At 56.1% G+C, this 25,737-nt stretch overlaps 2 protein-coding genes across 11 annotated transcripts; one reads left to right on the top strand and one right to left on the bottom strand.

Annotated features, from left to right (window-relative positions):
• The first annotated feature begins 548 nt into the window (after window positions 1-548).
• Window positions 549-11,949, top strand: SLC4A11 (solute carrier family 4 member 11). Of its 9 annotated transcripts, none has more exons than XM_042980819.1 (20): window positions 549-620; window positions 2,231-2,278; window positions 4,523-4,675; window positions 4,804-4,853; window positions 5,142-5,373; window positions 5,457-5,538; window positions 5,748-5,871; window positions 7,864-8,076; window positions 8,156-8,249; window positions 8,361-8,486; window positions 8,571-8,684; window positions 8,775-8,907; window positions 9,177-9,250; window positions 9,672-9,945; window positions 10,021-10,127; window positions 10,219-10,387; window positions 10,479-10,652; window positions 10,877-11,072; window positions 11,163-11,332; window positions 11,508-11,949. In XM_042980819.1, the coding sequence occupies exons 1-20, from the start codon at window positions 578-580 to the stop codon at window positions 11,569-11,571; spliced, it is 2,640 nt and encodes an 879-aa protein (XP_042836753.1). In that variant the 5' UTR covers window positions 549-577; the 3' UTR covers window positions 11,572-11,949. The 9 variants fall into 9 exon arrangements, with proteins under 9 accessions (XP_042836753.1, XP_042836757.1, XP_042836750.1 ...); XM_042980816.1 differs by lacking the exon at window positions 549-620 and adding an exon at window positions 1,587-1,943; XM_042980821.1 differs by lacking the exon at window positions 549-620 and adding an exon at window positions 1,610-1,698.
• Window positions 11,950-14,182: 2,233 nt separating this feature from the next.
• Window positions 14,183-24,217, bottom strand: ITPA (inosine triphosphatase). Of its 2 annotated transcripts, XM_042980814.1 has the most exons (8): window positions 24,067-24,217; window positions 21,591-21,648; window positions 21,434-21,498; window positions 20,757-20,830; window positions 19,914-19,945; window positions 19,171-19,286; window positions 15,809-15,885; window positions 14,183-14,669 (listed from the first exon to the last, which is right to left on the bottom strand). In XM_042980814.1, the coding sequence occupies exons 1-8, from the start codon at window positions 24,142-24,144 to the stop codon at window positions 14,528-14,530; spliced, it is 642 nt and encodes a 213-aa protein (XP_042836748.1). In that variant the 5' UTR covers window positions 24,145-24,217; the 3' UTR covers window positions 14,183-14,527. The 2 variants fall into 2 exon arrangements, with proteins under 2 accessions (XP_042836748.1, XP_042836749.1); XM_042980815.1 differs by lacking the exons at window positions 21,434-21,498; window positions 24,067-24,217 and adding an exon at window positions 21,764-22,216.
• Window positions 24,218-25,737: the final 1,520 nt, after the last annotated feature.

Raw genomic sequence — 25,737 nt, 5'->3', positions numbered from 1 at the left:
CGGGGTGCGCTTCCTGGAGGAGGAGAAGGAGGGTTTACCGCTCGAGCGACCGGGATGAATGGAGGGGGCGGGGCAGCTGGCGGGCTGGGCCCCGACGAGGCCCCCTGCCGAGGGTGGGGCGGGGGCCGGCAGCGTGCATAAAGCCGACTGTGGAGAAGCCCTCCCACGACCCGCCACAGAGGCACAACACCGTGGGTCCCTGGGCCCGTCGAGCTTCTTCCCAGAAACTTCCCAGCCCCGCCCAGCTCCTAATCCGGCAACGCCTGGGAGGGCACACGGGCTCGAAGAAGCCCGATCTACACGTTCTGGCTGAGTTGCCCCGGGCTCCCGGGAACAGCCTGCTGGGGACTGGCAGGAGCGCGGGTGAGGGCGCGGGGCGGGCGGACGGGACCCCGCCCAGGGCGGCACCAGGGCGGGGCGTGGAGCGGCATTAGGACCCAGACGCGGCGCGGGGGTGTGTCGCCGGCTCCCGCCGCTGGCCCGCCCGAAATGCCAAATTCGGGGTCCCGGAGATCCCGGGTGAGGAGTCCGGGCGTGCGCGCGTGTGTGCAGCCGTCCGGCGGCCTACCGCCGGGCCATGGCCGCGGCCACCCGGCGCCTGTTCCATCTCCAGCCATGCGGTGGGTGCCTGAGCCGGCGGAGCCGGCGGGCGCGGCAGGGGCGCGGCGGGAGGGCCGTTCGGTCTCCGCCGCAAAGGGCTGCTAGGAAGGGATGCGGAGCCGTCGGAGCACCGGGGAGAACGCGGATGCCGCCGGCTTGCACAGGCCCCGGGCCACGGTGGGCGAGGGGGTCGTGGAGGCTTCCCAGCCCTGGGGGGTCAGGTGTGAGTTCGGCCCGAGGGGGAGTGCGAGCCCGAGCCCGAGCCCGAGCCCGGGGGATTACGCGGGTGGTGGAGGGAAGCCCAGGGGGCCTCGTGGACACTGCGCGCTTGATTTAATGCTCTATTGCAGGCTTGAAATTCTTAGTCTTTGAACCAGTGGAGGGGTGGGGGCGTGGAAGCAGTTGGGACGGAACTGTGGAGTCCCTAGCACCCCGAGCGCCGGCCTCTTCCCAGCGGGCACGCTGCCACCTCTGGTTACGTTCTGCCAGGGACACCTTCTCGCCCCCGGCGCTGCGGAGAAGCCTGCCCATTCTGGGGGATCCCGGGGCCTCCGACTGTCCCCTGTGAGACCGCAGCACTCTTTACGTCGCGGCTCTGATACCTGAGGGCCAGCCTGGGGCTTGTAGGACTATTTACCTGAACTTGGGGCTCCCGATATGGGAGTAAGGTGTGCACCACCCCCACCCTTCCAAACCCTCGTCACCCTAGTCCTCTGGCCATCCCTGCGGCCTCGGATGCTAGCTTTACTGCCCCCGCCCCTCCCTTCTGGATGCAGACCCCGCTCCCGTCCCGCGCGTCCGTCCGCATCCTGCCCCCGCCCCCCCCCCCGGCCCCCAGGGTCTCCGAGTCTGGAAGCGCTTTCCTCTCATGCACGCGGCCCCTCCTGTCGCTTCCTTCCTCGCACAGAGCGGCACAAACAGCCGGGACCATCCGGGGCCCTGTGCGGTGAGCGCGCACAGAGCCCCCTTCCCCCGCGCAACCCCCCGCCCCGCGCCTTCTCCTTGGAGGACCAACGGCTCCGCCTCCCAGGAGGGCCGGGACGTGGGGGGGCACAGAGGGGAGGAGGCCGTTGCCATGTCGCCCCCCGGTGACCCCAGGCGTGTGCGGTTGGGGGCGACTGCACGTGTGATAGGTGTTGATGGCCCCTGGGTGCGAAGAAAGAGTAGGAGGCGCCGCGATGTGCCGCCAGGAAGGCCCCCGCCCAGGTGCTGGGCTTGGCCGCGAAACAGCGCGAGCGGGAGGCCAGGGAGGCCGGCTGCTACAAGGAGGGTGGAGGGACGGGCCCCCTCCCAACAGTCTCGGCGGCCTGTGCTGAGTAGCAAAAGCAGCGAATCCCGCGAGGGTACTGTTAAACTCCTAGAGGAAACATGCTAAGAACATTTCCCCTTTCCCACCTGGGCAGACCCTAGCAGATTGGCTGAAGAATAACAAACAGGCTTGGCTTCCTCTTAAGGGGCTCCTGCCTAGTACTACCCCCTACACTCTTTGTCCCCAGGTTGGCTTGGGTTGGGTACCTGGGAAGGGGTAAGGAGTCAGCAGAGTTGGTGTGGGGTGGGGAGCAGTTGGACACGGGACACTGTCCAGGGCTCGTTCGTGTAGCTGGTAACAACTCTTGGGTTTCCCTTGCAGAGTCCTCTTCCGAAATGTCCCAGAATGGATTCGTTGAGGATGTAGTAGGTGAGTACATCTGTGGGGGGGGTGGGGGGGGGGAGGGAGGGGGTGTCTAAGAGAGCTCCTTGGTCAAAAGTCACAAGAGACCTAGTTCCTCCACTGGGGCACCCATGGCATTGATCACCCATCTGTGGCCCTCTGTTGGTGCTGGATGCTTTTAGATCCTCTCCTCCGGGAGATCGTGGTAAGGTGGAGGGGGCAGCTAACACTGCCTCGGACGCTGACAGGCTCTCTGGTGGTCTCGTGGATCTGGGAAGGCAGGCGGTTCCCCCTCTTGGGCTATGTAGATGAGCGCCCTTGGTTCACTGTTGGAATGCTCTGGTTAGGCCATGTTGTATCTGCCCACATCCCTCAGTCCCCGCCCAGCCCTGTGAGGCAAGGGCTGCCATTGTCCCTCTAACAAAATGTAACCTAACCTTTCTGGGCTTCAGCTTTGCTGCTTCCTTCAGACCAGCTCTCCCGCTCTCCACGTCTCTGGGCTCTCCTGTGCCCAGACCTGGGGGGCTGGCCTGGCCATCAGAGGGTTGTTCAGTGGGACAGTGCTTGGATAGGGTGGAGCGATGATATGCTCTTACCCAGGGTCCCCAGGGCATGGTGATTGCATGTGCCAGGCTGTTGGTAGGCAGGTTAGGTGTGTGGTTCAGCTTATAGGTGGGGACATGGCCTCCTAGGAGTGTCTCAGGGACTGGGTAGTATCAGCTGGGCAGGTCCTAGGTAGAACCCAGAGTAGGGGAGAAGGGGACAGCATGATGGTGCAGTGCCCAGAAATAATGGGTGCTGATGGGGGTGACAGAAGGGAGATTAGGGCAGGTTGGGGCTGGGGAGCCAGATAGTCTAAGCAAAACAGGCCCGGGACTGGGGAGGAAGGAGTTTTTCATGGACGTGAACTCCATAACAAAGGAGGGAAGGACATTTTTTGACTCTGGGCTCTGAGTACAGTGTAGACCTAGAGCTAGGGGGCCCTCCTAGGGAAGGCCTAGCACCTCCTGCCCAAAAGGGCCCAGGCTGAGCACAGGACACTGGGGGGAACGGGGCCTGGGATGTGCAGAGGAAACTGACGGGCTAGAGTGGAAGTGAGTCAGGGTGAGTCACTGCCTGGCAGGTGTAGGCGTGCTGCTGACCCTTCCCCGTCCCAGCACAGGTGTTTGTCAGGCATTGGTGGGGTCTGGGCTACAAGAGCCCCTTTTCTGGAGCACTCGCACGTGGTGAACCACAGGGGAACAGGGCAGTCAGGAAGGGGTGCCGGCAGGGACCTAGGAGGACTTGCCGAAAGGGGAGGCTTCCTCTGAGCCTTGAAGAAGGCCCTCTGGGGAGGGGAGCCCTCTGCTCGTAGGACAGGCCCCGGCATGCCTGGGGCGTTGGCCAACTGGCCTCAGGAGTGAGATCAGAAGTGGGGGGTAGGACCGGGCCTGAGGGACCAGGGGTCAGGGCAGGGGTAGCAGAGCTGGCCCCAACTGTCATCCCAGAGGTCTTGAGGAGCAAGAGTGGAACACTCGCGTGTCACCCGGAAGCGGGTGTGGGCTGTGAGCAGTTGTAGGCACTAAGACCAGGCTCTGCACTGGGAGTCCCAAGGTGCCACGACACCCCTGTTGCCCTCCATTGGGTCTCTCCTGGGGGGGGGTCCCCTTCTCTGTCAGTCCCTGACTGTATCTCTGGCTCCCCTGCTTCCTGGGCCTTGTCTGGTGTCTGGACCGGGTCTCTCAGCCTTGATGCTTCGACCCACATGCCCTCCCCGAAAGAAGCGCCCTAAAACCCTGTGCCAGTAAGGTGAGGAGGGGGCTGGCTGCCGCAGCAGTTCCGGCTTCCCTTGGGTCCCACCTAGAGAGCCAGACAGGTCTAGGTCCTGTAATCTGGGGGTTCTAAGAGGGCAGGGGCCAGTCTTGCCTGCATCATTGCACCAGGTGCCTGGCCCAGAGTTTGCGAAATGACCATACTTTTCTCTAGCTGAAGGATACACATGGGTCAGAGCAGTGCAGGGCCCTGGTTCCCCGCAGCTGAAGAATGTTGGAGAAAGCAGTTGGGTCGGGCCGCCAGCTGGCTGCCATACTTTGATTGGGGCTGGGCGGGGACTAGATAGTCTGCCTCCCAGGCCTACAGGAGGCCTCCCTCAGCGTTCACGGAGAGTGCACCAAGTGGGACAGCCTAGGGGCCCCTGCTCCTCGGGCCCGGAGTCCCTCCCTCTGGCGTGTGTAGCACTGACAGCCGGGTCCTCTCTGGGGGGGTCTCTCTCGGTGGTGGTTGGGCCTCTAGGCTACCTCAAGTGTGACATGGACGATGCCTCGGAAACCCGTGAGGAGAACCTGGGTGATGAGGCCTTCGACACGGTCACCTCCTCCATTGTGTCTGGCGAGAGCATCCGTTTTTTTGTCAACGTCAACCTGGAGGTGCAGCCCGCCCAGGCTGGTATGGGGGTCGTAGCAGGGCCAGGCTGGGGGAGGGCAGGGCACCGGGGAGCGGGCAGACACGGCCGCGCTCCGCCAAGAGTCCCGAGGAAGCGGGGCGGCCCCCTGAGCCCTCCCGCTTTCCTCTAGCCGAGAGTGAGTCGCCGGGCGGCTGCGGGCTCCTACACACCTCCCGCAAGGTGAGTGGCCCGTCTGCAGGACAGGGGACACTTGGTCCTGGGCCACTGATCGAAGGGGGGGGGTGGGGTGGGGGGAGGTGGCTGCTCCCCGTCACACTCAACAGGGGTCTCACACCGGCCCTCGGCCTGGCTGCGGGGGCCCGCCGTGCCGGGCTGTCCCTCTTGGAAGGGGTGTTGGTCTCGGTGGGCAGGGGCAGCCAGGGGACCAGCACAGAGGAGAGGGCCCAGGGGGCGACGGCGGATCGCACTCACGGGCCTCCGTGGTTCTGTGCGTGGGGGTCCCCACAGTACCTGAAGTTAAAGAACTTTGAGGAAGAGGTACGCGCACACCGGGACCTCGACGGCTTCCTGGCACGGGCCAGCATCATCCTGAACGAGACGGCTACCTCGCTGGATGATGTGCTGCGGGCCATGCTGTCCCGCTTAGCCCACGACCCCCACAACACCGAGCCCGACTGCAATTTGCGCCTGTTCATGGCCATGCTCTTCACGGATGCCGGGGCTCCCATGGAGGGTAAAGGTGAGGCCCAGCTGCCCAACTGGGCAGGGGCGGTCAGGGAGGCGGGCTGGCAGACCCTCTTACCCCTTTCACTCCGGCCTCAGCCCACCTGCTGTCAGACACCATCCAAGGGGTCACTGCCACGGCCACAGGGGTGCAATACCAGCAGTCCTGGATCTGCATCATGTGAGTTGCCAGGACACCACAGCCGGCCTCCCCGCGGCTCAGCCTGACCACCCCCGGCTCTGAGGGTAGAGGGTGGGGGCACTCTGTCCCGTTTGGTCTCTTTCTCTCCCTAAGAGAGGTCACTGGGGGGGTCAGAGTTAGGGGTTCCGGGAGCCCGGCTCCCAAGGTGGCAACTAACTGTGTGCTGCGTGCCCTCCCCACCCCGGCAGCTGTACCTCCAAGGCCCTGCAGAAGCGGCACGTGTGCATCAGCCGGCTGGTTCGCCCACAGAACTGGGGGGAGAACTCGTGTGAGGTGCGATTCGTCATCCTGGTGCTGGCCCCGCCCAAGATGGTGAGTAGGGGGTCTCGCGGTGGCTCCTGGGAAGGAAGGCTCCAGGTTACCTGGCCCTCTTCTTGGAGGCATCTCTTCCATGTGCCGGAGAACCCCACAGTCCGGGGCTCATGCTCACACTGTCCGTCACATCCGCCCTACTGAGTTTCTCTGAAGCGTCCTTGCTAGGTCCTCGTCAAGCCCTAATTTCCCCCAGACGTTGCCCAGGAAGTTGTATTTCCTTCTTGACTGAAAAGAGATACTTGTTAAAATTCGTATCCCTCAAATACGGGAGCTTGTCATTGGCCTCCCCCCACCCCAGTCCTTCTTTCAGTTGGTCGCTTTTGTGATTTGCTGGCCAAGGATCCCCGCTTCTGCCTGGGCCGTACACCCCCCTGGTCAGGGGCACCTTGCTTTTGTGGGAGCTGAGGCTGATATAGTTCGAGGAGTCTTTTTTCAAGGAAAATGATTTTTTTAAATGTTTATTTATTTATTTTGAGAGAGAGAGAGTGAGCGAGCATGCACAGGGGAGGGGCGAAGAGAGAGAGAATCCCAAGCAGGCTCCACACTGTCGGCATGGAGCCCAACGTGGGGCTCGATTTCAGTAATCTCAACATCATGACCCGAGCCGAAATCAAGAGTCAGATGCTTAACTGAGCCACCCAGGAGTCCCTCAAGGAAAAAGATTTCCAAATCAAATAGAAAACGGCTAAGGCTGCTGCCCAGGACTGAGAAGGGCCTTCATGCTTCAACTTCCACTAGCTTCTTGATGATTCTGCCCTTGCCTCTGGTACAGACTCAAGTTTGGCATGGCCCTCCTCCGTAGGCTTTCTGTAGGAAAAGCGGGTGCCCCCCAGCAATTTCACAGACGTGCTGTGAGCCTCCCCGAATGCTACTCTGCTGGTGAGAGGGAAAGAGAATTTAGGGAAGTGGGCAGCTCATGGGTCAGAGAGGGCAACAGCTGGCCAGGTGGCCAGAGCAGTGGAAGAGACAGTATCCCCAGGGCTGAGCGGCTAGACTGGTGCCTCGTGACAGGCCAACCAGCCCGACGCCTGGCTCCTCCTCGGGAGAACAAGACTGTTCTAAAGCTAAAGGGAGCAGAGTGTGGGCTGGCCGGCCCTGGGACTACTGCTTTGGGGCAGCATGGAGGGGCAGATACTGCTCTCAGGGGACAGGTTGCCATGGTAGAGGCTGGGCCCTAAGTTCATGGACAAAGTTGACTTTAGTCAGGAAAGGGGAAGGCTTGACAGGCCTGGAGCCCCTCTGAAAATCAAATAAACCAGAGGCACCTGGGTGGCTCAGTTGGTTAAGTGTCCAACTCTTGATGTCAGCTCAGGTGTCGATCTCAAGGTTGGGAGTTCAAGCCACACATTGGGCTCTGCGCTGGGCATCGAACCTACATACATACGTATGTACATAGATACCTACGAGCTGTACAAATACCACTAGTGAGACGGAGCTGGGTGAACATTCTTCTCCATCGCTGTGATTTCATCATCCACGATTATACAGATTTGTGTTCCTTGGGACAATACCACTGCCTCAGTTTATGAGAACTCATGAGGTGTTTGTTTTTAATTTTTTTTAATGTTTATTTATTTTTGAGAGACAGAGCATGAGCAGGGGAGAGGTAGAGAGAGAGAGGGAGACACAGAGTCCGAAGCAGGCTCCAGGCTCTGAGCTGTCAGCACAGAGCCCGATGCGGGGCTCGAACTCACAAACCGCGAGATCATGCCCTGAGCCGAAGTCGGACGCTTAACCGAACGAGCCGCCCAGGCGCCCCACTCATGAGTTTTTAAAGGAAGTTCTGAGACTGCCTGTGGTTCTAGTGATCTGCTGACCTGGTGGGAATCATGGTAGAGTCCACTAACACTTGACCTTTGGGGGACAAAACTTGCTGCCAGCTCACAGTGGGGAGCACTTGCCACATGCTTCGGGCTGTCAGTGATGGGCAGGGCAGGGTGCCCCCCGCTCTCGAGCTGCAGATGTGATTCTCCTGTCCTCTGCCCCCAGAAAAGCACCAAGACTGCAGCTGAGGTGGGGCGCACATTCGCCACCATGTTCTTGGACATCACCTTCCGCCAGAAGCTCCTGAACACCCGCACGGAGGAAGAATTCAAGGAGGCTCTGGTGCATCAGAGACAGCTGCTCACCATGGAGAGGCAGCGTTCATCCATCGGGACAAAGGGTTACATGAACTCCATCAGCATACACAAATCCCCACAGGTACAGGGGAGAGGAGGGCGTGGGCGAGTGGCCTGTGGCATGGGCCTCAGGGCTGACGGACATCTGTCCTCTTGCCCAGCCCCCGAAGCACAAGGACTTTCTCCCTATGGGGAAGGGCATCCGGGAGGACATTGCCCGCAGATTCCCTGTGTACCCACTGGACTTCACTGACGGTAGGTGGCCCTGTCGTCCCCCCGAGAGCTCAGCCTATGGCTTAGGTCCCAGGACGATACATGTGCCTGTCTTGCATCCCCAACACACTTTCTGTCCTGTCCCATTCCCAGGCATTATCGGCAAAAATAAGGCTGTGGGCAAATACATCACCACCACCCTGTTCCTCTACTTTGCCTGCCTCCTGCCTACCATCGCTTTTGGGTCCCTCAACGATGAGAACACGAACGGGGCCATCGGTGAGGGGCTGGAGGCCGGTGAGGGTGTGGCAGGGGGCCGAGCACTGCGGCATCTGCCTGACCTCCCCTTCCCCCACTTCTCAGATGTGCAGAAAACCATAGCAGGGCAGAGCATTGGAGGCCTCTTGTACGCACTCTTCTCTGGGCAGCCGCTGGTGGTACTGCTGACCACTGCACCCCTGGCCCTCTACATCCAAGGTGCAGTGGCCCTTCCGGTGGGAAGGTGGTTCCCACGGTCCCTGGCCCCAGCCTGGCCCTGACCTCCCACCCCTGCCCTGCTGCCTGCAGTAATTTCTGGCATCTGTGACGACTACGATCTGGACTTCAACACCTTCTACGCGTGGACGGGCCTGTGGAACAGTTTCTTTCTCGCGCTTTATTCCCTCTTCAACCTCAGCCTGCTCATGAGTCTCTTCAAGAGGTGACAGCCTTCCCCGAGCTGCTGGGACCCTCAAGCAGGAGGGCGACCAAAGCCGGGGAGCTTGGTCAGCCTCCACGCTGGCCTCTGAGGTCCTGTAGCTCTGCAGTGGATGGGGTGCCCCCACCACATCACTGCCCCAGGAGAGAAGCATGCGACCCTGGTCTCCATGGCAGGAGGATTGGGGGGCTGTGCAGAGGCTCAGGGAAGCCTACCCTGTGGCCTCCTGACAACTCACCCCCATTTGCTGAGGCATTATCACCCCCTGGCAGGTCAACAGAAGAGATCATTGCCCTGTTCATTTCCATCACGTTCATGCTGGATGCTGTCAAGGGCATGGTTAAAAGTGAGTGTCTAGCTGGTGGCTACCTGCTGCAGGGGGAGCTCAGTTGAGCAGGGGGACTGTGGGCTGTGACCAGGACAGCCAAGCAGCCTGCAAGCTGAGGCTACTGCCACAGTCCAGGGTGCTCTGGGGACCTGTGACTAGCAGAGAGCAGCTGCCCCATGTAATGGAGGGTGACCGGGCTGCCTCAGGCAGGATCAGAGGCGCCGGGCCATGCGTGAGCCACTGTCAGAGATGGGGGTGGGGGGTGGACAGGCAGGTCAAGGGGGTCCTGGCTGACTGAGAAAGGCAGTCCCCTCCCTTCCCCCCTGCCCCTAGAAGTCTTTTCTCCCCTCAGGGCCCCCTCCGCCCCACATCCAGGAGGAAGCTGGGCCTCAGTCTCCCAGAGCCCCAATGGCTGAGGCCTGCTGGCCTGTGTCCACAGTCTTCCAGAAGTACTACTATGACAACTTTGGGAACCACCATGAAGACAGCACTTCTATGGTGAGCCTGCTGGACCTCGGCACCACCCTCAACACCAGCCTCAACACCAGCCTCCACACCGCCCTCAACACCAGCCTCCTGGCGAGCCCCCTGGAGTTCACCTCCGTAAGCGGCCCTGGTAATGAGCACCCGGGCCGGGAGACTGCTGTACTGAGCCTCCTGATCATGCTGGGCACGCTGTGGCTGAGCTACACCCTCTACCAGTTCAAGAAGAGGTGAGGGGGGCCTCGGGGTGAGGGGAAGGAGGCACCGGCCCCAGGCCGCACTCATACACCCACCTGCATCCCCAGCCCCTACCTACACCCCTACATGAGGGAGATCCTGTCAGACTGTGCCTTGCCCATCTCGGTGCTCACCTTCTCCCTCATCTGCTCCTACGGCTTCCGGGAAATTAAAAGTGAGTTGGGCTCAGGCAGGGGCCGCGGTGGGGTGGGCTTGCTCCTCGGGGCTGCAGGCTTGAGCAGGGGCCTGTATGTACCCTGCTGCAGTGAGCCAGTTCTGCTACAACCCCAGCAAGAGCCTGTTTGAGGTAGCCGAGATGCACTCCCTGTCCCTGGGCGCCGTCACCAGTGCCATGGGCCTGGGCTTCCTGCTCTCCTTGCTCTTCTTCATTGAGCAGAACCTGGTGGCTGCCTTGGCTAATGCCCCAGAGAACAGGTTTGCGGGGCTGGGTGGGGAGGGGCGAGTGCGTGCCCGGCCCTCCGAGGGGCCACGGGTGTCCCGCCACACGTGCCCCTGTCCGCTGCAGGCTGGTCAAGGGCACCGCCTACCACTGGGACCTCCTGCTCATCGCCATCATCAACAGTGGGCTGTCTCTGTTTGGGCTGCCCTGGATCCATGCCGCCTACCCCCACTCCCCACTGCACGTGCGGGCATTGGCCATGGTGGAGGAGCGTGTGGAGAACGGGCACATTTACGAGACGTGAGTGTGAGAGTGGTCCCTGGAGGCCGGAGGCAAGTCATGTGGACCCTGAGGTGGGGGTAACCCTGGGCCACCTGTGACCTAGGAAGGGATACGGCTCAGGAGACTAGGGCCCCAGAAGTGAAAGAGCCCAGGGCCCCACGTGTGACCTGAGGCGGGGGTGGGGGGGCGGCATGCCCCGCACACCAGGGCCGGAGGTGATCTGGCGCTCTGGGACCGCACAGGATCGTGAATGTGAAGGAGACACGGCTGACTACGCTGGGTGCCAGCATCCTGGTGGGCTTCTCCCTCCTGCTGCTGCCCTTCCCCCTGCAGTGGATCCCCAAGCCGGTGCTCTACGGCCTCTTCCTCTACATCGCGCTCACCTCCATTGACGGCAACCAGCTCTTTGAGCGCGTGGCCCTGCTGCTCAAGGACCAGGTGAGTGTCCGGCCTGGAGAATGAGGGGTGGGGGAGGGAGGTCCAGTTCCAGACCTGCCCACACCCGGCCCCTGCCGCCCCGCCCCGCAGACCTCGTACCCGCCCACCCACTACATCCGGAGGGTGCCCCAGCGGAAGATCCACTACTTCACGGGCCTGCAGGTCGTGCAGCTGCTGCTGCTCTGTGCCTTTGGCATGAGCAACCTGCCCTACATGAAGATGATCTTCCCCCTCATCATGATCGTCATGATCCCCATCCGGTACGGGACGGCGGGCAGAGGCAGCAGAGACCCCGCTGGGTGGGAGACAATGGGTTAGGGTGGGCGGTGGGCCAGAGGGGCCCAGCCTGGCCCCGTGGGGGGTTGCGGGGAGTAGCCTCCGCCTTCTCCTCTCTGACCCAGTGCTCATCTTGCGGTCTGTTCGCTGTCCCCGCAGCTACAACCTGCTGCCCCGAATCATTGAAGCCAAGTACCTGGACGTCATGGATGCTGAACACTGAGGCCCTGGCCGTGTCCCATTCACCTGTCCCTCTGGCTCTTCCCAGGCTGACTGTAGCCATGTGGGGAGAGGTACGGGTGTCTTTTGGGGTGTTCCTCTGTGCTGCACTCCCTCCCAGCTGTCCCAACAGGCCTAGGACATCTGGGCATCAAGGTGGTGGGGGGGGGGGGGGTTCTGTGGCGTGTGCCCATCCCTGTCCCCATTAGCCTTTCGCTTGGGTCAGTAACACTGCTCAGGACAACTTCTGCCCAGAGTGGAACTAAAGCCGGATTTTCTTTTGATAAAAGAGTCAGATGTCTGAAAGAGAAACCATTTCCTTGATTGTATAAGGAATTTGCTGTGTGCACATTAGAGAATAAAGCTCCCGTTTCTACGCTTCCATCTCTGTTGTCCCACCCTGCCCCGGCCTCAGAAGGCCACCTGAGAATAAAAGAATGTGAAGGGGAGGTGGAATGAAAAGGACCGGTGTTTGTGGAGCGCCATCTGTGGACTGTCCCCTCCGACCCCGCACAGTGGATGCTGGTCCAACAGGGAAATGCGGAAGGTCCAGGCCTCGGTGCTGCTGTGTTGCCAGGAAACTGCAGGGGAAGTATTCTGGGAACAGCATGTGCGAGGGCCCTGAGGAGGGCCCTCGGGGCCAGTGAAGGGCCATGGCTGGTGGAGGAGAGAGCAGGGCTGATGGCCGTGAGCCTGGGTTCCCAGAGGCAGCTGCAGAGCAGCCCAACAGATTGAAAAACAGGCGCACGTAGGTCAGAGCTGCAGTTGCAACGTGTCCCCTCTGCTGAGTGGGTACAGATTTTATACGTCGGGGGGTAGGGGTACGGGGGGGGGGGGGGGCAGGGGCTGCACTTTGCACCAGGGCCCTGAGAGTGGGGATGAACTGAAGTGGGAAGAATCCAAATGGCAGGATGCAGGGATTGGTTTGCCGGAGGGGAGAAGGTGCCGTGTTTCTGGCTTGGTCATTTGGTGGTTGGCCAGAGTCCATGGCGGCAGCAGGGAATACAGATCTGAGACTCTGGCCATATCGGGGGCACCGGCAGTGGTAGAGCAACTGGCTCACGGACCCCATCACACACCTTACAGGACTTTGGCTTGACAAATACACCACAGACCAAGGGAGACATCTGCTACCTCTAAATAATAACTAGATATGCTAAGAATTTCTGCCAACCAACAAAAAAAGACCACGACTCCCAACCCCCAATAGAAAAGAGGCAAACCTGCGCGGGGGGGCACCCAAACGGTAACAGGCGGCGACAATGCCCTTGGGTACCTGAGAAATGCAACCCGACGGTGAGATGGTATCTTCCACTTGTAACTGGCAACAATGACCCTGCCCTGGCTGGCTGGACGGCGGAGCGGGAGAGGTGTATCCCCTGGCGCGCTGACTGGAGGAATGGGGACCGAGCACAATCAAGACCCATCTTCCAACTGCGCGACTGCTCCTGGGCACGTGGCGTGGGTCCGAACACTCACGGCGCTGTGTGCGGCGATGGGTAGCTCAAGGTTAACAAAGGGGGACAGTGTCCTGTGGACCCAGGACATCACTTTAAGAGTTGAGTAGCAAGCACAGAGGGCTGCCCTGCCCTAAGCCCCAGGTCCCCACTCCATCCATGTGGCTCATGATCCTTTGGGGCCCCCTCCCCAGGGGCCTAGGTGTCCCCTGCAGGTAGGGCCTTATCCAGAATCACCAGGCCAGGAGCAGACAGGTCCCCAGTACCCCATGCCTGAGCCCAGTCAGACGTCACTCACTACCAAGGAGACAACTAGAGAAGGCTGGGTCTGGCCCTGGCACTTCCTGGAGATAACCCAGCTGAGCCTCACAGGCAAGTGGGAAGCAAAGGAATGCTGTTCTGTCCTCACCCACACACAATGATGCAGTTTCAGGGAGGAAACAACAGTTAAACTCAGGCCCTGGGCCATGCTGCCAGGACTGAGGAACAGTGACTGGAAGTGACATTCTCCAGAGCTGCCTGTGAGCAAAGAAATAAGCCCGGGAGGGACTCCCAGCATTATGTTCTCCCCTCCCCCATTGCACACAACAGGCTTTTCTGAATATCCTCAGGGTGGGCACCTCCTCCTTATCAGAGAAACCTGCAGGGAAGGAAAGGGAGCCACCCCAGGCCCCTTAAAGTCCCGTCCAGAAAATGGCTTCATTGGGTCACAGCGAGGACCTGGGGCAGCTGAGACAAGCTTCCCGAAAAGCTTGGAGGCCCCAGGCTGAACCATGTCATGTCATCCCACTGGGGTCAAGATTCCACCCTGCTCCCCTGCCATACAAATGAACTTGGCATTATAATCATAAACCAACACTTTGGCTGCTCTAATGCCATAGTGAAATACTGCAAAAGCACTCAACATTCTGCACTGCCTGCCCCCAACCCAGCAAACACCATGGAGGCCAGCTGGGTGGTGGCATCCCACAATGGGTGGGTGGGCGGTGTGGATCTGGCCAAGAAAAGATCAGCTTGTGATCAGAGACTTCAAGAACGAAAGGAAAGATGCACTACTCCAACACCCTCAGCTGCCGCCCTTGTCCCACCATCACCCCCAACCTGAGAGGTTTCCTGCTCCTGCCAAAAGGGACTCGGGAGACAGACAACTGCCCAGGGCAGGTTTCAAAATGGACGTATCGTTTATTTTCGAGACAAGCGTCTTCCAGTACACTTACTTGTTGCATTTTTTACACATCTAGGGCTATTTGTGTGGTTCTTCCCGAAACCTCCATCCTGATGTGGCCAGGATAACATCCAAGGTCCTTTTAGGATCCTAAGCCAGGGGCTGCAGGAGGGACCACTGAATCCCCGAGGGCAAGAAAATGGTGTCCCTGCCCAAAGTTTCTCCAAGCAGAGCCAGCTGCTCCTCCAAGCAGGGCTGGTGAGGTGGTCTCAACACCCCTAGCAAGTGGGAACCCTGAAGGAAGTACTTGGAGGGGTGCCTGATGGGGGAGGTTCGGGCTAGCCTTCCCCAGATCCCCCGCCAGGGCGACTGTCACCGGCTACCGGAGGACTCAGGCTGCCAAAGTATTTCTGCAGCTCAAGCAGGGCCCGGAAGCGATGGGAGATGGTGTTCTTCTCAGCTTTGGGCATCTCTGCATACCTAAGGGGCAACAGCAGCAGTTCAGAGGAGGCTGGATTCAGGGGGTGTTCATCCCTCACCTGCCCCGGAACCCCAAGCTCAAGGAGTCACTAGGAAAGGGTGGCGGGGCCACCAGCTCCTGACAGCCAGGGTTAATTTGTTAAAAAACTGGAGAGATTTTTAAATTCCCCTGTAGCTGGAAACCCATATTAATGAGTGCGGAAAGATGTTAGATTTGCTCTACTGTCCAAAAGTCATTAAGGGAAGCCAGGGACTGGGGGATAAGCTGCATATTTGATCAGCTTTGTCATCTGTTGACAGGAAGCAGTGGGGCCTGACAGAGCAAATACGACAGTCTCCTCTCATGTACTGCGGGGGTGGCACGGGACAGCCGGCCAGTGGCCACTCCTCCACATCAGGACTCTAGTGAGGTGAGAATCCCACACCCCTCTTGGGTACTTCAGAGTCATGCTGTCCGCTATGTGGCCACTAGCCACAAGCAGCCATTTGAATTGAAATCTACCACAATGGAGTAAAAATAATTTCAGTACCTCAGTCACCCTAACCACGTGTTGGATTGAACAGAGCGGACATAGAGCATTTCTGTCTCTTGCATTCTTGGACGGTGGGGCTTCATGTTGTCCTCAGCCCTGTTTGGCTATTGTGAGGCCCCAGGCCACACTCCCTAAGGGCCCCTCTAGCCTGGAACACTTGATTCCAATAATGGCCAACATGTCCAGTGTAAATAAAGGGGGTGGGTTCCCGTGACACACTGAGAACGCTTGGCACCGTGGGGGTTTCATGCAGTGCCCACCAGAGGCTGTAAATATTAACGCTTTTCCAAACCAGATAGGGAAGTCAAATCATCCCACAGAACTGTCAGGGCGGAAAGGGGAAAGCACTGCAGTCCTGCAGCTGCTCCATGGCGAGCTGGAGCCCGGGCGCCCAGGACTCCCAGCTCCGCCCGGCTGCCCCTACGCTGGAGACTGGCCCACTCGGATTCCTTGAGTCCACCCCAGCGGAGCTGCCTTCAGCTGGAACTGCAGCCCGTGGCCTGGCCCCGCCCGTGCCCGCGTGCCTGCACTGAGGCGGGGCGCTGACCCAACCCAGACTGTGGCTATCCTGACCCCACATCCCTGGGAGAAAATGGAGCTCCTTACGTCTGCTCGTATCCATCAGGCTGAAAACAAGGATCCCAGCCGAAGTCCCGGCAGCCTCGGGGCACCACAATCCGGCCCTGCCAGACAAAAGGGAGGGACAGGTATGTCACTGGCCATAGAGGAGATGCACTAGGAGAAGGGTAGTAGCCAGTGTGAGTTCAGTTTGGTTAAGCCCCATTTACTCAAAAGATATGGTTTCAAGGGGTCCATGGTACCTGCAAATGTTTGCTGAATACACAAATAATATGCAGTGGGGCAGCTCTCCCTTCTCTCTCTCTCTCGCTCTCTCTCTCTCTCTCTCGCTCTCTCTCTCTCTCTCACACACACACACACACACGGAAGAATGACAAACTTGAGCCCACAGATACACTGATACCCCTGGGGCCACCTGCCCTCCCTAGCTTTCACAAACTGTGACCTCAATAAAGAAGAAAGTCAACTTGGAAAAACTGACAGAAAACATTTTCTCTTAATAGAAGTTATAAGGTGCCAAACTATGCAAAGAAGCCCTCGGCCTGCTACTCAATTTTTTTAAACAAATGTTTTATTTTTAGTGATAGAGAGAGGTAGAGAGAGGGAGAGAGAGAATCCCAAGCAGGCTCTGCACTGTCCCTTGACGTGGGGCTCGATCTCACAATAGTGAAATCATGACCTGAGCTGAAATCAGGAATTGGATGCTTGACCAACTGAGCCACCCAGGCGCTCATTTTTATTATGCTAAGTGAAATAAATTGCTGCATTTCTCAAAATACAAAGGAGGCCCTAATAATTAAATGAAGAAACAGAAATCACTTAGCACAGTGTCCAATACACAAATGAGTTCAGTAAATACTGGCTGTAATAGGCAAATTCCAACAGAAAAATGTTAACAAACAACAATTTAACTCAGCATCATGAGCTGTCATGTTGCCGTAAAAGTTAAAAAATAATAAGGGGCTCCTGGTGGCTCAGTCAGTTAAGCTCTTGATTTCGGATTCTTGATTTCGGCTCAGATCACAATCTCACGGTTTGTGAGCTCGAGCCCCGCACCGGGCTCTACACTGAAAGCGTGAAGCCTGTTGGAGATTCTCTCCCTCTCTTTCTGCCCCTTCCCTGCTCGTGCTCTGTCTCTCTCAAAATAAATTTAAAAACTTAAAAATAATAACAATAATAGTAATCTTAAAAATACAAGGGAAGCGGTGCCTGCGTGGCTCAGTCAGTGAAGCATCCATCTAGGTTTCTGCTGGAGTTGTGATTTCACAGTTCAGGAGTTTGAGCCTTGCGTAAGGCTCTGTGCTTACAGCTTCAGATCCTCCCTCTCCCTCTCCCTCTCCTCCTCCTCTACTTGCTCTCTTGGTCTTTCTCTCTCTCTCTCAAAGTAAATAAACTTAAAAAAAAATAAATACAAGGGAAGCGGTAGAGGATGAGGATGAGCCAGTAGCCATAACTGCCAAACTGTTCAGACCAAAGGCAAATTCTGCTACCGCTAGTGGGGAGCTATGTGACCAAGGCCCACAGCTGACCACTCTGAACCTCACCCACACCACGAATGGTGGGGCAGGTAGTGTTCTCAGCACTGGGGTAATAGCAGGCCCAGCCTTACCCTCATAGAATGGGTCTCTTACGCAAAACAGGCTTTCCACCAGTCAACAGATTAACGATTACCAAATGCAAAGTGCCTTTGAGGGAACAGACAGGAAGCTGGGCTCAAGAACAACAGCATGCAGTAACCTAGATGAGGAACTCCATGAGGAGACACTTTAGCCACATACAAGTGCTGGGCAAGAACACTCCAGGTGGTAGACACAGCCGGTGTCAGGACCCAAGATGGGGAAGGGCTTGGCACGGGCGTTGCAGAGAAGACAACGTGACTGGGTTTAGAAAGCTCGAGTGAGAACAAAACCAGAAGAAACAAAGCCACCTCAGCGAAAGCAGAGGCTGGCCAGCAACAAAGTGCGTGAAGCAGCCAGAGCTGCGGAGACAACAGGAAATAGGGAACGGGGACCCCAGGGAGCAAGCCCCATCAGCAGGGCCTGCAGTCATTCATACTTCTGATTTTCTAGAGAACATTTCTGTGAAAGTAGCAGACAACTACGACTAATTTTTCCCAGCAATTATGATCCAGCAATCCTGGCTCTGTTCGGCCAAGAGAACTGAGCACAAGATCTCAAGAGGTATCTGCACACCCATGTTCATAGCAGCATTATTCACAATAGCCGAATGTGGAGGCAATTGAAACGCCCATCGATGGATAAATGGACAAAACAAATGTGAATATACATACAATGGATATTATTCAGCCTCAATAAAAAGGAGGAATTCTGTCACATGCTACAACACAAATGATCCATGACGGACATTATACTAAGAAATAAGCCAGCCACAAAAAAGACAAATACTGTACGTAGGATTCCACTTATAGGAGGGGCCTGAAGTTGCCAAACTCTTAGAAACAAAAGTGGAATACCAGTTGCCAGGGTTCAGTGGGGAGGGGAAAGGGGGAGTTTTTGCTCAATGGGTATAGTTTCAATTTTGCAGGATGAAAAAGTTCTAGAGATCTGTTGTACAACAGGGCACACATTCTCTCTCTCCCTCTGCCCCTTGTCCCCTGCACACACTCTCTCTAAAATTAAAAAAAAAAAAAAAAATGTAACCAGCAGGGCATGATGAGATGTCTGTGGGCAACCCCCAGAGGAGCCTCTGGGGTATGGCTCTGTGGGCCACAGGAGACTCTGGATCTTATCATGAGAAGAAGGGACTGGCAGAGGAGTGATGTGCCAGAATGTATCCTCCCGACACAAGGATGAACAGCCGCACTGTCGGGGGAGCAGGCCAGCCCAGAAGGTGGTCTGGACCCTGTGAGAAGCACAGGGGTGTGTTTCTGAACCCCAGGGTGTGCTAGGCAGGCATGGGTGTGTTCAAGGGCAGCCAAGGAAGGAATGAGCTAGGGGAAGAAGATTCCACAGGAACATGAAAAGTTGGAAAGGCTGTGAGATGCTCAAGGGAAGCTATAGCCTCAGCAGTGGGATAAAAAGACTTGAGCTGGAAGCAACTGGGGTTGTCCATGTAGCTCTGGGTGTTGTCACCTTCAGTTCCATATCTGCTTCCTAGAAGGGCGCACAGTGCAGGGCTCTAGGTATACCAGGCCTCAACAGCCATGAGCCACTGTGTGTATCCCAGAAACAACAGCCTCAGAGGTCAAATAGATTTGGGGATTGACAGCACTTCAGGTTGTCATGCCCAGGGGCATGCCTGGGCAAAGCTCTGGGAACTAACTGGCCAGGAGGGCCCTTCCCACCACCCTCCTGCATTAGACCCTGGGCCATTGGCTCAAGCCACAGCACCCTCTGGCGGCACATGGGGGAACTATTATTCGTACGCACCGAGGTCCGGCCCCTGAACAGGCGCACTGGCTCGCTGGGGTCCCCGGTGCTGAGTGCAAACGTGCAGAGCGCATAGGCTGACTTGTCCTCAAACCCAGCCAGGAGCTGGTGGAGACCTGTGTGGGGGGGGGGGGGGCGCGGATACAGTGATGGCTGTGCAGCTCAGCTCCCAGCCTTACTCCCCATCCCTGAGTCCCTGGACGGGGGAGCCACCAAATTTGGGGAGCTTATACATGTCGTCAGATAGGTTCCATGCTTATAACCCTGGAAATTGGGTGACGGGCACATGGAGCTCATTATTCTATTCTACTACTGTATATGTTTGAAATGCTCCATAATATAAAGTGTTTTTAAGGCACCTAAGGAGGGGACATTTTGGCCCACAACGTGACAGGGTATGCAAGGGGCGGCCAGTCCCCCAGCCCAGGCCCTCGCTAAGGCAAGGACAGGCCAGCAGTCAATAGGGCCAGCCCTCTCAGCCAGAATAAACTGCAGCCCCTTTGTCTCCAAAACTCACAGCACCCCCACTCCCACTCCCATCTTCTCAGAGCTCCCTGGAGCTGGGTGTGTGTAGGGAGAGTGGCAGCTGCTCCTTATAGATAGTGAAACAGATGAACACAGGCTCCATGGTGGGGGCTAGAACCTGAGATTCCTGATTACTAGTTGGGATTCCTCCACTGGACCACCTCCAGATTCTCAATTCCCAATAGATAACAGAAGAGAATAATAAAGGAGATTAATACCTTCAGGCTTTAACTTCTCCAGAAACCACTTTCTGCAAGAGAAACGAAGGTGAATCAGACAACAGGAGCAGCTGGAGCTTCCTACCATCTTCTCTGGGCTGCACTCCCCAGGGAGTAGAGCCCTGGGACGGCCACGTGACAGGGCAGAAAATGCCGCAATTCAAAATGAAGAGAAATAATAGGAAAAAGGATGGAGGCATACAGGCAATGCACAGATCAATAAACCTATGAAGACCTCAACCTCACTGGTAATTAGAAAAATGCAAACTAAAACCAAATGTGGTAACACTTCACATCCCCCACACTGCAAAACACTGAAGCCCTAATAAGCGCCGGTGAGGGTATGGTGCAACATACGTAAGGTGCAGCTGCCCTGGCAGACATACTGGCGATCCAAAAGTTCAGCATATACATATCCAAAACCCAGCAAAAGCACTTCTGTGCGTATGTCCTCCAACCCCGGCCAAGGGTATTCAAATCGGGGTATTTGTATCCTAGAGATACACAAGGACCATCTGAGGGTGTCCAGGGCGCTGGACAGTTTTAAGGAAATCCATTTTCAGATCTCAACTTCCTTATTTCCTTTTTCCTGAAATTGATCTGCCACAAATGTACCTCTCCAGCGGGTGGGTTCCTCTTGCCCATCTCCACTTACACAATCACATTCTCACACTTTACAAAAGAAAGAAAGGCATGCCTCTCCCCCATGCCTAATCCCTTCTCGAGACAATGTGAAATATTGGTGCTGACACCAAGACAGTGAATGACCCACAGTATTAGGTAACCAATCATTTCAAAGTTGAGGGGGTTTTGTGGCCAGGCGCCTGCAAGGGGAGCACTCACATGTAGGGGCCAGGGAGGCCCCCAAGGGCGTTGAAGCACAGACAGGTGTCCTCCACCAGTACGGGCCCCTGCACCTGCAGCACATGGAAATGGAGCCCTGAGACCTGTGACCAGGAGTAGGCCCTGTCCCTAGCCTGAATTCCTAGGCCACCCTGGCTGGGGCCAGACACACAGCTAGTTGTGATCTGTAGCAGCAGGAAACAGCTACAGGAAACAGCCCTTGGGTAATCTCTTATCTTCACTTTAGAGATAGGAACACCAAAAACTTGGCAGGTTGTAAAGCTTATTCCAGGCACAGCAACAGGAGAGCTGAAAGCTGAGATTCACACTCAGGCTCTTCATAAAGTGCTCTTTCTCAATTCCACAGAGATGTGTGAGTGCAGCGGTAGATAGATGTGTGTGGGGACAATGTAGAGATTGGAATGTATGTATCTGAAAATCAGAGAGAGAAGTGTGTGTGTGTGTGTGTGTGTGTGTGGTGGTCTGGGAGATACTATGCAGTCAATGTTGAGAAGAAAGAAACATTAATTGGCCCCAATCTAGCTGGCCTGGGCAGGTCCCTGAAGTTTTGACCAACTGTGCCCACCCTATTATTCTCTGCCTGAGCCCAGCAGGCACAGCCCCCAGGAGCCCCCAGGACAAGAGGAACAAGTATGGGACACGGGAGGAACAAGCACCTGGCGAGCTGCCTCCTGACACTTCTGTATGGAAATCTCATCAGGCTCTCCCTGGTACTCTGGCACTTATTGGAGAAACAGACACACAGAGAGTCAGGTCACAGGGAGACAGAGAAATGGAACGAGTTTTCAAAAATAAAACAAAACAGAGACATACGGTCAATCTTCTGTGCCACCAAAGTGCACGGAAACTTATCTCCCAGAATCTGAATGACCTGTTCCAAAATGAAAGAACATTTATCACCATTTGTTAACAATTTCCCCATACTACACAAGCTGTCGTCCACTTTTCTCTTCAGGTAATTCTCGGGCCAGTCCCCTCAGGCTTACCAAATTAGGCCCATGAGCCTCACTCCAGACTTCAGGGCCCCACTCCAGCAGGTCAGCTTCCCCATCTGCTCAGCCTCCTACCCCTCCTACTTCAGGTCTCTCTGTTCATGTTAACCAGCTACCCGGAATACCCTCTCCCCTTCTCCCTGCTCCCTGCAACTCTACCTAGCCTCCTATTCCAGTTCTCGATCGGGGGTTACCCAGAATTCAAGAAGCCTGTAAACCTGGATGGGAAAAAATACCTTTTTATTTTCACTACTCCCTAGCTGAAATTTAGCATCTTTTCCAATTGTGAATATAGAAAACCAAAACAGCGTCAGCAGTTCCTGTGACCTTTAAATCTATTAAAATCACACACGTGGGGTTGAGCATCCATTCGTTTCAGCTCAGGTCATGATCCCAGGGTTGTGGGATTGAGCCCTGCATCAGGCTCCATAGTAAGTGTGAAGCCTGCTTAGGATTCTCTCCCTCTGCCTTCTCTTCTGCTCACTCTCTCTCTAAAAATAAAAAATAAAATCACACATGTTGTCATATTCCATTATAGCTAGAGCAGAATCTCACAATATTTACAATACTCTTTTAAAATTATGGTAACAGGGGCGCCTGGGTGGCTCAATCGGTTAAGCCTCCAACTTCAGTGCAGGTCATGATCTCACGATTAAGTGAGTTTGAGCCCCGAGTTGGGCTCTGTGCTGACAGCTCAGAGCCTGGAGCCTGCTTTGGATTCTGTGTCTCCTTCTCTCTACCCCCCCCCCCCCCGTTCGTGCTCTGTCACTCTCTATCTCAAAAATAAATAAACATTAAAAAAATAATAAATGAATAAAATAAAAGTATGGTAACTACATACTGCTAGATTGAATCCTTTAATGCGTTAATAAAGTATATGTTAACTAGATCACAAACATGTATATTTTGAACTTTCTTTCCTTTTTTTTTTTTTAAGTTTATTTATTTGTTTTGAGAGAGAGAGTGCACAAGCTGGGGAGCGGCAGAGAGAGGGAGAGACAGAATCCCAAGCAGGTTCCATGCCATCAGCACACAGCCTGATGCAGGGCTCGAACTCACCAACTGTGAGATCATGACCTGAGCCAAGCTCAAAAGTTAGACACTTAACCAACTGCGCCACCCAGGCGCCCCTACAAATATTTATATTTTGAGAATTGTACAACAGAATTTCCTTTGTGATGGTGCTCTGTTCAGCGTGTCACTACTTGTCTGTTTGACTGGTCTGGCCTCAAGATCCCAAACTTTTCATTAGCACAGGGCTCTGGCTCCTGAGTAGGACACCCTATACTGGTACAAAAGTGCTATCATTCTCTATACTGCAGACAAATGAAGAGGCCCCTAATGACTGCATCCCACTCGTCTGCCTCAGACATATATAGCGGATGTCACCAATCTTGCACCATGACTCACCTCCTTGGCCATGGCTGACTGAGCAGGGGCAAACCCTTGACCAAAGCAAAGCTAATCAGAGCTAATGTATGGCAGAAGCCTCACTGCCCCCTCCAGCAGGAGGGAAGGAAGCAGAAAAACACCAGCAGGAAAGGGATGAGCATCCAGAGAGAACTACAAGGACTAGATAGGCCCTTGAGAGGCTCAAGTCTTGTGAGACATCACATTGTAACATTGTATTACTAGGAAAAGTCACCTGGTGGTTTATATAAACTTCTGGTGTCCCTATTACTTGCTGCCAAAGGCTATCCGTCCACCCGCAGAATCCTCACAGCTAGCCACAAATTCCCAGAGGCAGGAACTCTGGATCCATTGCCTCTCTCACTCCTCCACCCAACTGGTTTGTGAAACAGACCTCTCAAACCATCCCCATTTCACAGAGAAGGAAACAGGCTTGGAGAGACTGAGGACCACATTTCTGAACCGTGGTGGGGCGTGGACGGCTCAGTTTGGATGCCTGCCCCACGCGTTGTCTGGCACTCCTGGGTCCGCAGGGCGGCCTGGATCAGCTCCGGAGGGGTGTCAAGAGGCACGGTTTGGGGTCTAGCTTAATAGGTGACCACTGGCACAGGTACTATGGACCCGGCACTCCTTTGGCTCCCGCAACCCCGAGCTCACAAGCCCGGATCTGTCAACGCCTTCATTCTATCAAGGCCAACCACCGGCCGCCCCACTCCGCACACAAGGCTGTTTCACTCCACGAGGCCCAGCCCGTTCCACACGCCCGGGTCCGCCTCTCCGTGCCCCCTCCAGCTGGAGACCGCTTCTCTCCGCCCTATCCTCAGCGGGCCCTGCCACACGCTACCCCCCAGCCGCCTACTGGTCGGCCTCCCGCGCCCTCCCGGCACCTCCTCCAGCTTCTTGGCGTTCCCCGTGACAAACACGATCTTCTTCCCGGCTAAGGGGGCCGCCATGCCGAACCGCATGCATGACCCACAGGAAGCCCCTTTGCCTCGGGTGGCAGGCACTTCCGGCTGGCGCGCGGAAGCGGGCGGCACGGCTTCCGGCTTAGCGTCCCGGACAAGGCGGTTTTAAGGCTCCCGGGAAGCGCGTCCTCTGTGAGCGGCAGCCTAGCTGCCTTTGGAGCGAGAAGTCCGCGCTGGGGGCCCGGCTTCCTTGCTCAGATTCCGGGAGCAGAGCGCCTCTTATCTGGTTGAACAGCCTGGGGCGCCGGGCGCTAGAAGGGGGGAAAATGGCGCGGCCCGTCTGCGCCGGAATTGCGAGGTCTTCCAGAGACTGGCGGTCGAGACCAGGCCCTCCCGCCAAGGGGCGCTCTTTTCGAGGACCAGAAGAGACCATTGCAACCACCGCCCCCTACCCTGCTTTCTCCCCACTCTGGGAAGGGGGCACCGAGGGAGGCTAAGAACCTTCACGGTAATGAGCTGCAGTCTTGTGCTCTGGGCGGTTCGCGTTCTCCGCGGGCGCCTCCAAATCTGCCTCTGAGAGCTGTTTCCTTCCGGGCAAGGGCTGCAAACCTGGGTCTTTATCCTGACCTCATCTTCAGCCCCACTCCCGTCTCTCCTTTCCCGTCAAGTCTGACCGTGGGTTAAAAACAAAAACAAGAACAAAACTTGTTTTAAATTAAGATATAATTAACATATAATACTGTATCAGTTTCAGGTGTGCAACTAATGGCTTGATCTTTGTATACATTTGGAAGCGTTCACCTCCGTAAGTCTGGTTAACATCGATCACCTTATGTATTTTTTCTTGTGATGAGAACTTTTTAGATTGACTCTCACTAACTTTAAAATATGCAGTACGTAGTCAACGTGCTACCATGCTGTACATCTCCAGGATTATTTATTTTACAACTGGAAGTTTGTACCTGTCAACCCCCTTCACCCATTCTCCAGTCATCCAACTACCAGTCTGTTCTCGTTAACTATGAGTTTGTTTGTTTGTTTGTTTTAAATATTTATTTTTGAGAGAGCGTCAGCGGGGGAAGGGCAGAGAAAGAGAGGGAGACAGAGGATCCCAAGTGGGCTTTGCACTGACAGCAGCGAGTCGGATGTGGGGCTTGAACTTACCCTGAGATCATGACCTGAGCTGAAGTTGAGGGTCAACTGACTGAGCCACCCAGCCGCCCCTGTTTTCATTTTTTTTAGATCCCGCTACTTGCCTTTGAATTTAAATTTGGCATAGCCTAAAACAAACCTGGTCTTTTCACCTGTCTCCCAGGCTTGAGACCTCTGTGTTTTGACTCCCTCATTCCCTCATCCCTACAGCCTCTCAGATCCATCATGCCTTCTCCATGCCCACTGCCTCAGCCAGTTCTTTGCATCCCGAAAACAGTGAAGGGGTACAGGATGAGATGCCCCAAAATGTGCCACTGTGGCACAAAGATTATTCCGAGTTAAAAGTAATGAAAACGCAATCGATGCAGGAAACGCTCTCTATCTCCCCACCCCCCCCCAACTGCCTAAATTTACATTGGAAAGGAGAGTCTGCAACAGGAAGAGAAGTATTAATTAACAGAGACCCCCCCCTTTATGAAGGCATTTATCTGCATAATAGAG

The sequence above is a fragment of the Panthera tigris genome, chromosome A3, assembly GCF_018350195.1.
Source record: "Panthera tigris isolate Pti1 chromosome A3, P.tigris_Pti1_mat1.1, whole genome shotgun sequence".
In the NCBI taxonomy this organism is placed as follows: domain Eukaryota; kingdom Metazoa; phylum Chordata; class Mammalia; order Carnivora; family Felidae; genus Panthera; species Panthera tigris.
The sequence above is the reverse complement of the archived record's forward strand: the minus strand, read 5'-3'. Positions and strand labels throughout refer to the sequence as shown.

Excerpts from the sequence above, each read along its gene's own strand:
- SLC4A11 (XM_042980816.1), top strand. The coding sequence starts at position 1,676 with ATGTCGCCCCCCGGTGACCCCAGGCGTGTGCGGTTGGGGGCGACTGCA. Across the intron at positions 4,676-4,803 it reads GGTGCAGCCCGCCCAGGCTG|CCGAGAGTGAGTCGCCGGGC; the intron begins GTATGGGGGTCG and ends GCTTTCCTCTAG. Across the intron at positions 10,128-10,218 it reads CGGCTTCCGGGAAATTAAAA|TGAGCCAGTTCTGCTACAAC; the intron begins GTGAGTTGGGCT and ends ACCCTGCTGCAG.
- ITPA (XM_042980814.1), bottom strand. The coding sequence starts at position 24,144 with ATGCGGTTCGGCATGGCGGCCCCCTTAGCCGGGAAGAAGATCGTGTTT. Across the intron at positions 21,499-21,590 it reads GGTGGCACAGAAGATTGACC|TGCCAGAGTACCAGGGAGAG; the intron begins GTATGTCTCTGT and ends TTCTCCAATAAG. Across the intron at positions 15,886-19,170 it reads TGTTCAGGGGCCGGACCTCG|GGCCGGATTGTGGTGCCCCG; the intron begins GTGCGTACGAAT and ends TTTGTCTGGCAG.